This window comes from Neoarius graeffei, chromosome 15 (assembly GCF_027579695.1).
Source record: "Neoarius graeffei isolate fNeoGra1 chromosome 15, fNeoGra1.pri, whole genome shotgun sequence".
Lineage (NCBI taxonomy): Eukaryota > Metazoa > Chordata > Actinopteri > Siluriformes > Ariidae > Neoarius > Neoarius graeffei.
Genome location: NC_083583.1, coordinates 3,087,952 through 3,101,404, shown reverse-complemented (window position 1 = coordinate 3,101,404; position 13,453 = coordinate 3,087,952). Strand labels below are relative to the sequence as shown.

At 40.4% G+C, this 13,453-nt stretch overlaps 2 protein-coding genes across 2 annotated transcripts; one reads left to right on the top strand and one right to left on the bottom strand.

Annotated features, from left to right (window-relative positions):
* Window positions 1-1,409: 1,409 nt before the first annotated feature.
* Window positions 1,410-10,167, bottom strand: tradd (tnfrsf1a-associated via death domain). The gene is made up of 6 exons (XM_060940756.1): window positions 10,031-10,167; window positions 9,072-9,133; window positions 7,513-7,666; window positions 6,434-6,714; window positions 6,048-6,174; window positions 1,410-2,246 (listed from the first exon to the last, which is right to left on the bottom strand). Exons 2-6 carry the CDS (start codon window positions 9,093-9,095, stop codon window positions 1,948-1,950), a joined length of 885 nt encoding a protein of 294 aa, XP_060796739.1. The 5' UTR covers window positions 9,096-9,133; window positions 10,031-10,167; the 3' UTR covers window positions 1,410-1,947.
* Window positions 10,168-10,514: 347 nt separating this feature from the next.
* fbxl8 (F-box and leucine-rich repeat protein 8) lies at window positions 10,515-12,261 on the top strand. The gene is made up of 2 exons (XM_060940755.1): window positions 10,515-11,008; window positions 11,078-12,261. The coding sequence occupies exons 1-2, from the start codon at window positions 10,872-10,874 to the stop codon at window positions 12,042-12,044; spliced, it is 1,104 nt and encodes a 367-aa protein (XP_060796738.1). The 5' UTR covers window positions 10,515-10,871; the 3' UTR covers window positions 12,045-12,261.
* The last annotated feature ends 1,192 nt before the right edge of the window (window positions 12,262-13,453 follow it).

Sequence of the window (13,453 nt, the reverse complement as noted above, 5' to 3'; positions counted from 1 at the left end):
AACAGCAACACACACAGAAATGAGAACCTCAGGAGTCTGTTGTCCTACAAACATGGAAACATTTATTTGAAAGAAAAAAAACCAATATAGAGCAGTGAGAGACATTCATGGTCATTGGGGGGGGGGGGGGGGGGGGGGGGGGCGCGACAAAAAAACCTTTAAATTCCTCTCACATACACACCAGGGATATAGTTATATTATTATTATTGATTTATTCATTTTTTTTATTGAATAATTTTTGCAATCATAATGAATCATTTTGGCAGCAGGTCCATCTACCCCACAATTCAGTGCAGTATCATACGTATTTACAGCAAATATGACATTTTAATAATTTGAGTTATTATTAAAAACACATTTGAAGTCTGCTGTCACAACATGCAGGAAATAAGATCCAGGATTTTCACAATGTTTATAAAACCAAAATATTTACACAGTGACACCTTGGAACTTTTTTTTTTAAACCAAAATTTAAACTAAACTACAGTCAGTTCCAGAATTATTGGAACCCTTTGTAAAGATGGGTAAAAGTTATTATAAAATGTTTGTTTTTATTTAGTTTCATCTCACACTGAAAACAGGAGAAAAGTCCAAACTTGAATTCAATTTATTAAAAATTTTATATATATAAAAAAATTGGCACTTGTAGAATTTAAGGAGCTGCCTATACTTTAATAACAATGGGTATTTTTCTTAGACATTTTTACTTTAAAAAAATATTCTACATGTTAGTTGTCTCATTGTAATCCTTTACACCGCTAGACAGAAATCATAAATAATAATAATAATAATAATAATAATCCACATAAGTATTTTTGATTCTCAAAATGTCTCTGCTTCCTGTGTACCAAATATACAAGCATGAAATCTAATCTTTACACGAGTAAATCACCAAAATAGGCTGATTCACTTACACCCCCCACACCCACACTTAAATTTATCCATGGTTCATCTCATATCACAGAAAATCAGTTTCATATTAAAGACCAGGCAGCATTTCATCTGAATCTTTATCAACACAGACACAGAGCCCTAAACATGGACTCGCAGCAGACAGGAAGGTGCTCGTGAAAAAGTGTTCCAAATGCTTTTGGTTCTCGAATAAGGAACACTGGCTCCTGATCTTGTTCCTGACTAAAACACACACAGTTTAGTAAGTTTGAACAGAACCCTTGTGTGTTCCTCTCCTCCTCGGTGCGGTTCTTTAATCAGGTGAGAACACAGCGTTCACACTCGGGTGCGAGAGCGTCTGAGTAAAATGGTGTCCGTTTCAGAGTGAACTCCAGTGAGAAAGCGAATCGACTCTTAATCGACTCACCTGCAGGGAGTGAATCAAACATGCCACTTGAATGTGCTGCAGAAATGCCCCGTGTTCCAGGGATTTGAGAAGTCTGATATGACACACAAAATTACAAAAATTCTTAAAACGTTTATTTATATGATGATACAATCATTCCTTCGGCGTTGGCTCTGTGCTCAGATCATTTTTATGATTTCTATATGCCCTTAATAAGTAAAGGTTTGTTTTTCCCCATTTTTCCACCCAAAGAATGAAAGCGTTTTATGAGAACATTCAGTCTCTCTCTCACACACACACACACACACACACCTCAAAGAATGTTTTTTTTTCCTTCATTGGTTTCTTTAATGATTTGAACAGTCAAGGCAAAAATGAATCAAAGGAGTCAATTTTGATCTGATTCAGATTCAAATCGACCAGGAGTGAAAGTGGTCGGGTGTTTAACAAGCACCAGGAGGTTTTAAAGGCTCCTGCAGTCTAAACCTAGTGCTATATTATATTACCTAAGACACATATGGACAATGCTGCATTATTAAAAATATTGTACAAAACTAAACTTTAAAAAAAAAAAAAAAAGTACACCTTTAGGTACCAGACCCAGTCTCTCTCTCTCACACACACACACACACACACACAGTTCAAGTCCCTCACTCTCGGGGCTGAATGTCCAACATGATCTCGGCCATGCTGACCAGCTTGGCTTCCTCCAGCGCACTAATGAGACGCCCCAGCCTGGCATTCCGGCCCTCTGATTGGATGAAGCGTCCCAGAAGTTGATAGGCTTGTTCGTAAAGCCCCTCTCTCTCATACTCGTAGGCCAGATTGTCGATGGCTGACCCCTTCAGCGCCCGGCAGTTCTTCTGTAATGCCCGACCCACTCGCTTCCAGTCGCGGCCCACGTGAGAAGCGAAGCGCTGCTGATCCATGGGCGTCAGAGGCCTGTCGTCTTTAAGGGCGTGTACAGAAACAGGATAAAAGACATTACTCAAAATTTCATCATCTTGTTTCCATCAGCAAACACAAACCCACCACTGCTTTTGTCGCTCAAGGTGTTCTCCTAGGATCAGTCCTTGGCCTTGCTCGTGTTAGAACGGAATCTCTCACATCCCTGCCACTGCCTGCCTGCCACATGATCATCACACAAAACAAAATGCAGGACCTAACTCTTCACCATAAGTCAAATTAAGGAACTGAAAACCAAAACTGAAAAAGTGTCTTGACTATTATTATTATTAGCATCATTTAGCTTTTTGTACCGCTGTGTACACTGCATGACTTCAATGAAAATAATTTAACATGATTAATACATGGGTGCAAGTATAAAATTTTCAAAAACCTGAAAAGTCTGACAAAGTCAGACGTGCATGGTGCAGCCATGGGGGGGGTGTTTACAAAAGGAGGTGAGCCCCCCTTAGGGCTCGAAAAAAATTTTAAATTACAAGTTAAAATGGTTGTCTCTCATGCAAACATTTATAATATTAGTTATATGATTTGCATATTCACATCAAAATGTTTAATACATTTCATCAATTCATCTGAAATAATATTTCAAGTACAAGGCTTGATATTTCAAAACATTGAGCAACTACTAATTTAAATGTTGAAACAACCATTTTTAATATGCTTTTGCTGTGATACCTTTTTTACAATATATACACAGCTTGAGTTAAAATAAGGGGCCACATGTCTTGATGTCCTCACAAACTCCTGGATTTTAGCAAATAGGATTCAGCTTTTTCCATATACAAAAATATCTATATTTTATAATCCATCACTGACTACAAATGAGTTTAACCTAACAACCACATTAGAAAAGATGATAAAGCTAACAAACTTATTTCAAGACCTACCTTACTTTTATTTAATAATTGAAAGGTAATTAAATGTAAAAAAAAAAAAGTTTATAAAAGCAGATACTTGTGATGAATAATTTCAATTCCAGAAGAAAGCACATTGCATTTGCATATCACACAATATCAGATGACAATTTAAATCACCAATAAATGTTTTGAATTCACTTATTACTACATAGCACAAAAATCAGAAAAGTGATTCATCTCATGGGCGTGACTTTTAAGTCCCTTCTTCCCGCTGGAGCCGTACTTGATAGTCTTTGAACAGCAGTCGCAATACACAACTCCAGGGATGTCCAGTTTTCTCAGCCATATTCCCCATTTGTCACCGTTTTTGTCACACTCACTTAACCATTCCCATCTCCATTTACAGTGGGGCAAAAAAGTATTTAGTCAGTCACCAATTGTGCAAGTTCTCCCACTTAAAAAGATGAGAGAGGCCTGTAATTTTCATCATAGGTACACTTCAACTGTGAGAGACAGAATGGGGGGAAAGAATCCAGGAAATCACATTGTAGGATTTTTAATGAATTAATTGGTAAATTCCTCGGTAAAATAAGTATTTGGTCACCTACAAACAAGCAAGATTTCTGGCTCTCACAGACCTGTAACAACTTCTTTAAGAGGCTCCTCTGTCCTCCACTCGTTACCTGTATTAATGGCACCTGTTTGAACTCGTTATCAGTATAAAAGACACCTGTCCACAACCTCAAACAGTCACACTCCAAACTCCACTATGGCCAAGACCAAAGAGCTGTCAAAGGACACCAGAAACAAAATTGTAGACCTGCACCAGGCTGGGAAGACTGAATCTGCAATAGGTAAGCAGCTTGGTGTGAAGAAATCAACTGTGGGAGCAATTATTAGAAAATGGAAGACATACAAGACCACTGATAATCTCCCTCGATCTGGGGCTCCACGCAAGATCTCACCCCGTGGGGTCAAAATGATCACAAGAACGGTGAGCAAAAATCCCAGAACCACACGGGGGGACCTAGTGAATGACCTGCAGAGAGCTGGGACCAAAGTAACAAAGGCTACCATCAGTAACACACTACGCCGCCAGGGACTCAAATCCTGCAGTGCCAGACGTGTCCCCCTGCTTAAGCCAGTACATGTCCAGGCCCGTCTGAAGTTTGCTAGAGAGCATTTGGATGATCCAGAAGAGGACTGGGAGAATGTCATATGGTCAGATGAAACCAAAATAGAGCTTTTTGGTAAAAACTGAACTTGTCGTGTTTGGAGGAGAAAGAATGCTGAGTTGCATCCAAAGAACACCATACCTACTGTGAAGCATGGGGGTGGAAACATCATGCTTTGGGGCTGTTTTTCTGCAAAGGGACCAGGACGACTGATCCGTGTAAAGGAAAGAATGAATGGGGCCATGTATCGTGAGATTTTGAGTGAAAACCTCCTTCCATCAGCAAGGGCATTGAAGATGAAACGTGGCTGGGTCTTTCAGCATGACAATGATCCCAAACACACCGCCTGGGCAACGAAGGAGTGGCTTCGTAAGAAGCATTTCAAGGTCCTGGAGTGGCCTAGCCAGTCTCCAGATCTCAACCCCATAGAAAATCTTTGGAGGGAGTTGAAAGTCCGTGTTGCCCAGCGACAGCCCCAAAACATCACTGCTCTAGAGGAGATCTGCATGGAGGAATGGGCCAAAATACCAGCAACAGTGTGTGAAAACCTTGTGAAGACTTACAGAAAACGTTTGACCTCTGTCATTGCCAACAAAGGGTATATAACAAAGTATTGAGATGAACTTTTGTTATTGACCAAATACTTATTTTCCACCATAATTTGCAAATAAATTCTTTAAAAATCAGACAGACAATGTGATTTTCTGGATTTTTTTTCCCTCATTCTGTCTCTCATAGTTGAAGTGTACCTATGATGAAAATTACAGGCCTCTCTCATCTTTTTAAGTGGGAGAACTTGCACAATTGGTGACTGACTAAATACTTTTTTGCCCCACTGTATATCTAGACGTCTTTTCTAATTCTTTTGTATTGGAGCCTTCCGATAAAAACTTCATTTTGACATATTTTGATCAGCAACCAGAGGCAAAGCACGTGGATCTGTCACAAGGGAGGGAAACGAAATCAGGCTTATTATAAAAGCTGAAGTTTCATTGGACGGCAGTTAACAGTGAGCCAATCAAAAGCACCGTTCTAACTTGCACCAAAAGAAACGGCGACTCATGGGAATAGCTGTGTTGATTTGGTCAAACAATGTGCTACGTGCGTGAAACATGATATCACACATGTACGGTATAACACCGTGAAACAACGGGCTAGTCAGGACCGCTCGCCGGTGAGCGGCGTATAAATTGAATGAGGTTTGTGGCGAAGACGAGATTAAAAGATTTGTCTCGTGCAGAGACTGTACCGCAGTAACCCGGTGATACGCTGAGAGTGAGACAGTGAGAGGGCTGCCCCTATACCCCCCGGAAAATCTCAACGGATTTACACGATTTGGAAAAAAAGCGGCTAGAAATAAATGAGATGAGACATGAGACTTTTTCAGAACTGAAAAAAACGGAGCTTCTGGCACAGGCCGGAAAACTTGCACCCATGTTAATACATAAAACTGAATGGACACTAAATCTCATTAAAAGCACATAACCAAGTCATGCTTTAAAAAACAAACAAACAAAAAACACGTGTTCAACTCTTTCAGCAAAACAAGTCCAAAAACCTTCTGCATTTTTATTCTTTTACCCAAAAAACCAAAACTTATTTTTGTCCGTTCTCAGATTAAAATATTTGGTGGTCAAAGTTTCATTACATCCATAATTTCCTAAAAACTGAACACATATAAACACTTTAATAAATGACCCCAAGTCTTTAGTTTTGGAATTAAATTTTGTTCTAATGCACAACGGTACTCACCAAACACTCGCCTCTGGAAAAGGAAGCAGTTCTTGGGCACTTCCTTCCGGGTCTGGATGGGTGGAATATAGCTGTTCTGTAGTTGCTGCTCGAGCTGCGTGACCTCATCATCCCGCAAACGCACGGGCTGTAAACCACCAGCCAAACATGTTCACGTTTATAATGAACTGAACACTCACGGTAAAAGCATGGTGTTTACTGTGGGATTTATTTTACCATTACCTTCATTTTATTTATTTTAGATTTTAATTTCAACTTTATTTTTAGCTGATATGGTTATTATTAGTATTCTGTTTATTAAAATAATTATTCTAATAAATAATAATGCACTGAATAAAAAAAACCGGTACGTTTTTGTATAGGTGACAGAGAGAATGTGTGTGTACCTGAGACTGGTATATGAGCTGGAGACAGAGTTCTGGATCTTGAAGGCTGTGGTCCAGGGTGTGTGTTCCTGCTTTGAGTGTGGCTTCAACACCCACACTGTTGGGAAGTGAGAGCAGGCGTGATGCATGCTGGGAGAGGAACTGAAGCAGTGAGCCACACGTGTAGCTGTCTAGGAAACGCCTACAGGGAACGATATCCATGAACTTCAGCTCCACTCCCAGGAACGGATCGGCATCATGAAGCTTGAGGATTTCATAACCATCGAGTCCACCTGCAACATCTGATCCACAGGATGGAGATATTAACACGGCATCACCAACACTGAACTTCTCATCTGTGGTCATTTTAGTGCTTGAAGATGTGACAATATAAATAATCATCATAAATCACATCACAATACACTTTTAGGGCGGTACGGTGGTGTAGTGGTTAACGCTGTCGCCTCACAGCAAGAAGGTCCGGGTTCGAGCCCCGTGGCCGGCGAGGGCCTTTCTGTGCGGAGTTTGCATGTTCTCCCCGTGTCCGCGTGGGTTTCCTCCGGGTGCTCCGGTTTCCCCCACAGTCCAAAGACATGCAGGTTAGGTTAACTGGTGACTCTAAATTGAGCGTAGGTGTGAATGTGAGTGTGAATGGTTGTCTGTGTCTATGTGTCAGCCCTGTGATGACCTGGCGACTTGTCCAGGGTGAACCCCGCCTTTCGCCCGTAGTCAGCTGGGATAGGCTCCAGCTTGCCTGCGACCCTGTAGAACAGGATAATGCGGCTACAGATAATGAGATGAGATTAATTTTGAATGTTTTTACATATTCCTTATATTAAAAAGGAAATGGACTGTCCACAAGCTAAAATCTATATGCCTGAAATAAAAAATAAAATCTTCCAACTGGTAAAAAATTTAAACACTCAGGTCTAAAATATATAAAATGTTGAAGACAAAAGTTTGAAAATAAAATTTTACGTATAAAACACAAAATTTACACAGCATGATGCAAGCAGGCAAAGAAAAAGTCTTTCCCAAAAACAAACACGAGTTTGTGATCAACTCCCAGGTGATCAGTGGAGTCTGGAGCATGCACGCACCTGTCAGAGTGAGTTTAATGGTCTTGAAGACACTGAACTTCTCCTGCTGGTCTTTGTAGAAGGACAGAAGATCAGGTTTTGGACCACAGCAGCGCAGGAACAACACGACACACCCCGACCATGCACGATCATCCAGACTGCTCACAGTCAACTTCTACAAAAACATGAACAACAAACTGAACACGAACATTCCAAACCCAAAACCTTCACATCAGAAGACAAATGACATAATGATGTACTCTGAGGTTATTAACCTCCTGACTGAGAGGTCAGACATTTATTCCCAAGTTACTTCCTTGTTTCCTTTTTCAGGTCCAGAAGCCTCATTTATAACAAAAGAGGCGGCACAACCATTAATGACGCAAAGTGTGCGGGGTGTGTGACGCAACAAAGCAGATGTGAGGGTAACTTCCTACAAATGAGATGCAAAGTGATGTGGCGTGACCATGAAATCCAGGGACAGTGATGCACTTCTTTTCCCCAATCTGTGAAACACGACCTGTGGTTTTCGGCTCCATGTATTCGCTCCACTCGCAGGTTCTGAGCCGAGCGACAAGTGTGTATGATTTACACAAAAAATAAAAAAAATACAGCACCGGTTTTTAAAAATAAATTCTATTTCAGTGTATTCAACACTTTAAATACAGTAGTTTAGTAAAGGTAGGATAGGATACGCCCACTAGTGAGGAGGGAAAGAGAGCGCTCAGGGCATTTGGAAAAGAGTAGTAGGCAGACCCAAAGCGTACACTATCAGCGTGATGTGAAAAAAGGGCAGGGGATCCTCCCCTGGACAATGTTTAAAATATAAATGTAAAATAGTGCACTGGAAGTGATCCAGATTAAAACAATTTCCATCTCAGAGCAAATAAAATGTTCATCTTGATCACATGATTCAGGTGACGGAGATGTGAAAAATATAAAATGTTGTAAATTCCTGAATATTCAATTATTGTGAAGGTTGAAACCGTATTTAGAATTCTGCAGAGGCTTTAGGAGGAACCTGAGAACCTGAAGAAGGTCTGCTTCAAGATCAAAACAACAACAAAGACAATAATGAGATTGTGCGAAACTGAAATATTTAGTAAACTTTAACTATAAGAATGAAAGAATTTTTTTTTTATTTTAAACGAGTAGCCCGAGTTAAAACTTGACTCAATGTAAACTATTCTTAACAATTTATACATTTATATACAGTATTTAAACTACTATTAAACACAAATGTTCCTGAAACTTCTCTTCAGCTGTAGTTTTATTAACCGAAACAAAAGCGAACACAAATTGCACTTTTTACTCATCTGTTCACTTTGTACTTCATTAATGACAAAGAGCTCAAACAGTTTTTTTTTAAACTGGCAACAAAATCAATGAACCAACCAAAGATCGCTTCTCTCAGTGAACAACAAACAAACAAATAAATAAATCATGTCATAAAAATACAAGAAAAATTAATTTTTTTGGGGGAAAAAACAAACACACAAACAGTGCGAGCAAAAATAAATAAATAACTGCTCGCAGTGGGATTTAACAGGGCTGTGTGAATAAAATCCAGGTTTGCGTACCAATGTATCTGTGCTTCTGTCCATTTTCTGAGCATTCCAGACTCCCCTGTTCCGCTCAGAGCCTGAAACAACAAAAAATAAATAAAAACACTTTTTTCAGCACTCTAAGATATCTACACACCACTGATTTTTACACTGTCAATAATAATAATAATAATAATAATAATAATAATAATAATGTTCTGGATTGTGATTGTTCAGAAGAGAAGGTGTCGATTAATTCTCTTGAACTGCAGCTCTGACAATAGTGCAGGTTGATATTAATTACCTCATTTTAATATGTTAAAAAGACAAAGAGAATAAATGAATGAACAGATGGATGGATAGATGGATATATAAATGGATGAACGGACACTGGACCTTAAAAGCAGTGACTTGGGCCACTTTTAGAACTTTTCTGCATCTTGCTGCTGAAACTCAGTGAAATCTTGGCTGATTAAACTCTCTCTGACTCTGAAACTGATTTTATTTGTAAATGATGAAGTTTAAAGAGGTAAAGAGGGAATTTGGCTCGTTTTAACTCCATTTCCACAACTCTGTAAACTCTATTTTAGTACATTAAAGTGAAAAAAGTTAAAATGCACAAGATTTCCTCCTTATCTTCCGGCTCTAACCGCAGCTCGTGCGCGCAAGGACAAACAGGAAGTGCCCGCGTCACGTCACGCGAGTTTCGTTTGCAGGTAATGTTAATGGAGCACGAGACAGGAAAAAAAAGACATGACTAAAAAAAAATTTTTATTTCTTAACAGAATATGTATTCCAAAGAAGTCAACGCGAGAATTTTTTCATGAAGTAAACACTAACAGATCGAATTTCTCCAATATTTCCACTGACTGGAACAATCTGACGTTTCGAGCTAACAAGCTACTTAGCTAAATCAGTTAGCAAAAAACAAATTGGCGGAAACTGGCAAAGCTAAAGAACAATTTACAGTGGTTTGAAATAATTTAACTACTTACGCGTCGATGGAAAGGGGTTTTGTCCGAAAAAACAGCAGCACTTTGGAATAAAGAAGTTGTTTTAAAACTCGGACAAAACACAGTGCCTCAGTTGGTCAGTATGGGAACGCGGCGACGTCACTATTCAGTGAATTCTGATTGGGTAAAACGAACGTGCGCATCAAGTTGATTGGTCAAAAGTTTCTGGGCGTCTCGCTCGTAAGTGTAGAAAAAAATAGACTAGGTATTAGCCATTAATGCTAACTACGGCAACACGCCCGCCATATTGGAAAGGTCTTCATTCCAATACAAGTCAATCTATCTTTATAAATTCACACGTAACGCTCTTGTTCCTAAAAACTGCACCAGTGTTTGGACTAAAATAATCTTAATCATTTGAAGTTGAGCAAGTGTTTTACTGCTGCTGGTATATTTAAATACACAACACACTTTATCTAATAATAATAATATAATAAGTGTTACAACCATTATTTTTCATTCATATAACAGTATCTTCCTTCTGAACGTCCCTTTTTTTCTTATTTGTGTCGTTTATTTCTATATCCAAATGCTGTACAATATGACGGTATTTTTGTATAATATTTTAGTTGACATTGTAAATTCAAGTCAGTGATCTCTGCCATGAGCTTGAAAACTTGCCCTTACCAAGATGGCGGCGGAGAGCGCCGTGTCTGACGTATCCAGTGACGTAGGAGTGGAGAAGAGAGTAATAGGAAGTAAGGTCATACTCCAAACCTGATCACGTTGAGGTGGTGAAGAAAAGACAGTCCTGCAGTAAAGTGGATTCAGAGGCTTTGTTGAGACTTTTTGTGCAGTATTGTTTGGTTTGAAAGACAGATTAATGGAACTTCCAGAAGAAATCCTTGCACATATTTTCTCTTTCCTGTCTCTGAAGGATAAATGCAATGTCTTCCTGGTGTGTAAAAATTGGGCCAACAGCTTAACCTGTCCGAGGGTCTGGGGACACACTGAGATCAGGTGAGTAGAATTGATTTAGTGTTACTGCAGTTTGTGACTTTGTCTTGATAATTTTTTTCCCCCACTCAGGTGTGAGTCTGGAGACTGTGTTCCCCACAGGTTCTGTGATCTTCTACCATGTATCAGACACTTAAAGCTGATTATCAGCATGGATGATCCTGCTCATAGGAAGAATGGACTGTGGGTTCTGCAGCAGGTTCTCGCAAGCGGTGATGGACGGCTGCGCGGGTTATGCGTCAGCTGTTTGGAGAACTCTCCTCTGTTTTACGCAGGACAGGATCTGCTCCAAGGATTAGTGGCCGTCTTGACAAATGGTTCATCGCTCACAGTCTTGGACCTGAGGGGTGTGCCGTTCACCTTGAGCGACAGCTTTGTCAAGAGCGTAGCCGCCCTGTGCCCCGCCCTGCGAAGTCTCTTCATCAATAACGGTTCTCTGGTGTGCGGAGTAGTCTCGGAGACGATCAGGGATGTCCTGAAATGCTGTCCGGCACTCAACACAATCGGCCTCTTCCAAGCCAGTGTGTCTCACGATGTCTTCCGAGACCTCCTTGAACCCCAGAGAACAGAGCTGAAGCTGCTGGAGCTACGCTGCGAGCGTGCACTGAAGTACGTCACGCCGCTGTGCGACCAAATCTGGGCAGATGTGAGAGACAGGCATCCTGGACTGAGGGTAGACCTGGAGCTGGACCACACCCTCCCGGAGCTGCAGGTTCCCAGCGTGCTTCAGCCCAGCATCCCTGTCAGACGGCTCCACCTCCACACGTGGACCTGCCTGCTGGAGGAGATACGCATGGTGGCACAGAGTTACGCAGGAACGCTGGAGGTGATTGAACTGCAGACCACTGCGTCCCCCGAGCTCAATGCGGTGCTGGAGACCTTGGCAGCACGGTGCACGAAACTCCGCGAGGTTCACTGTTACTGCGTGGTTTCACAGAACGTTATCGAAACGTTCTGTTCACTGTGTCCTGATTTACGCAGATACACACTCAAAACACGCAAAGAGCTGCACCCCTGGACCTGCACTACTCTTAGATAACTAACACAGTCACTTTTAAACTCTTTTACACTACAGCGTTGTTGAGTTCTGGCCTGGGATTGGCACACACTCCACTGATGATAAACAGATTTTTTTTTAAATGTATGAAATTGTTGATTGATGTTTGTTTAGCTTTTATGAAAGTCTCTTTTTTTCTGTAGCAGAACACTGTTACTTCATAATGAAGCCAAATTAAATCGAGTAGCACAATTATCAATGTATATTGTGATTTATTTAAATATTAAAGTGTATGTAATGCATTATTGTAATGCTTTAAAATGATATATATCTCATTAGTAACAACCAAAATTAATAGGGGGGGAATAATATGAATTTATTTTATCAAGCACAAAACTATCGATAAATCACAGTGTCCGGATCCCAGAAAAAAGCAACCTTCCCCAAGGGCTACTCTCGCATGACGTCACACGTGGAACCGCGGTTATCTGGGACATTTCAGTTCATCTGACTCCGTGCTTGTTTGCTCGCTGAAATTGGATATTGTGGTTGGAATCTTCCAAAAATAACGATGTGAAAGCACTGCGTTGTGTTTGGATGTTCAAATCCATATACAACAGGACATTTCAGTTCACGAATTTCTGAGAAACGACACTAATCTAAAGCGACAGTGAACGGGATTTGTTCAAATGAAGCAAGCAGATTTCATGTCGCTTACTAATAATAAATCTGATTCATCAAGTGTTCACCACCACCAGAATGACCACTTGGGGATTACTGGAGCAAAAATAAGCCCAATGACTTAATAAATGACATTTGATCTGACATTTGGACAGTTTGTTGATTCCCCTATTATCTCTCTCACACACACACACACTGCACCAGACGCAGGATTATGAGCAACATTTTCACGCTTGCGACATCTGATCTCATCATATCTGATGCACTTTAACAGGAAGAAAAATGCGTGCGCGCAATCCTCGTCATTAATTATTAACTGAAACGTGTTAAATGCTCTCAGATTGCAATATTGCAAGACTTGATTTGTTTTTAGTTTTGTTCAGGAAAACATGATGAAAGGTAACCACTGTGTTCTACACATTTTCTATCTATCTATCTATCTATCTATCTATCTATCTATCTCATGCGCGCTACAGAGGAAGACTGTCGGGAACTGAGTGAACTGGCAGTTTCTCATCTTGGGGGCTTGAAAAGATAACCATCTACTCAGGAATATCCTTGATAATCATCTGCCCCTTCATCCGACATAAGAATCGCAATCACGATCAGAATTCTCTCCAAAACGTGATTCCATATTGCGACTGCTCGAACCACTGCTGCGTACAGGAACAAAATGGATACCTGGATCCTTGTTACACGTGTGACGTCACGCATCCCTTCGGGATCTTCTGGATCACTCTCAGCAGATTCCATGAAAATCGGCTGATCTT

Excerpts from the sequence above, each read along its gene's own strand:
- tradd (XM_060940756.1), bottom strand. The coding sequence starts at position 9,095 with ATGGACAGAAGCACAGATACATTG. Across the intron at positions 6,175-6,433 it reads AGCTCATATACCAGTCTCAG|CCCGTGCGTTTGCGGGATGA; the intron begins GTACACACACAT and ends GGTGGTTTACAG. Across the intron at positions 2,247-6,047 it reads TTTCCAGAGGCGAGTGTTTG|ACGACAGGCCTCTGACGCCC; the intron begins GTGAGTACCGTT and ends ACGCCCTTAAAG.
- fbxl8 (XM_060940755.1), top strand. The coding sequence starts at position 10,872 with ATGGAACTTCCAGAAGAAATCCTTGCACATATTTTCTCTTTCCTGTCT. Across the intron at positions 11,009-11,077 it reads TGGGGACACACTGAGATCAG|GTGTGAGTCTGGAGACTGTG; the intron begins GTGAGTAGAATT and ends TCCCCCACTCAG.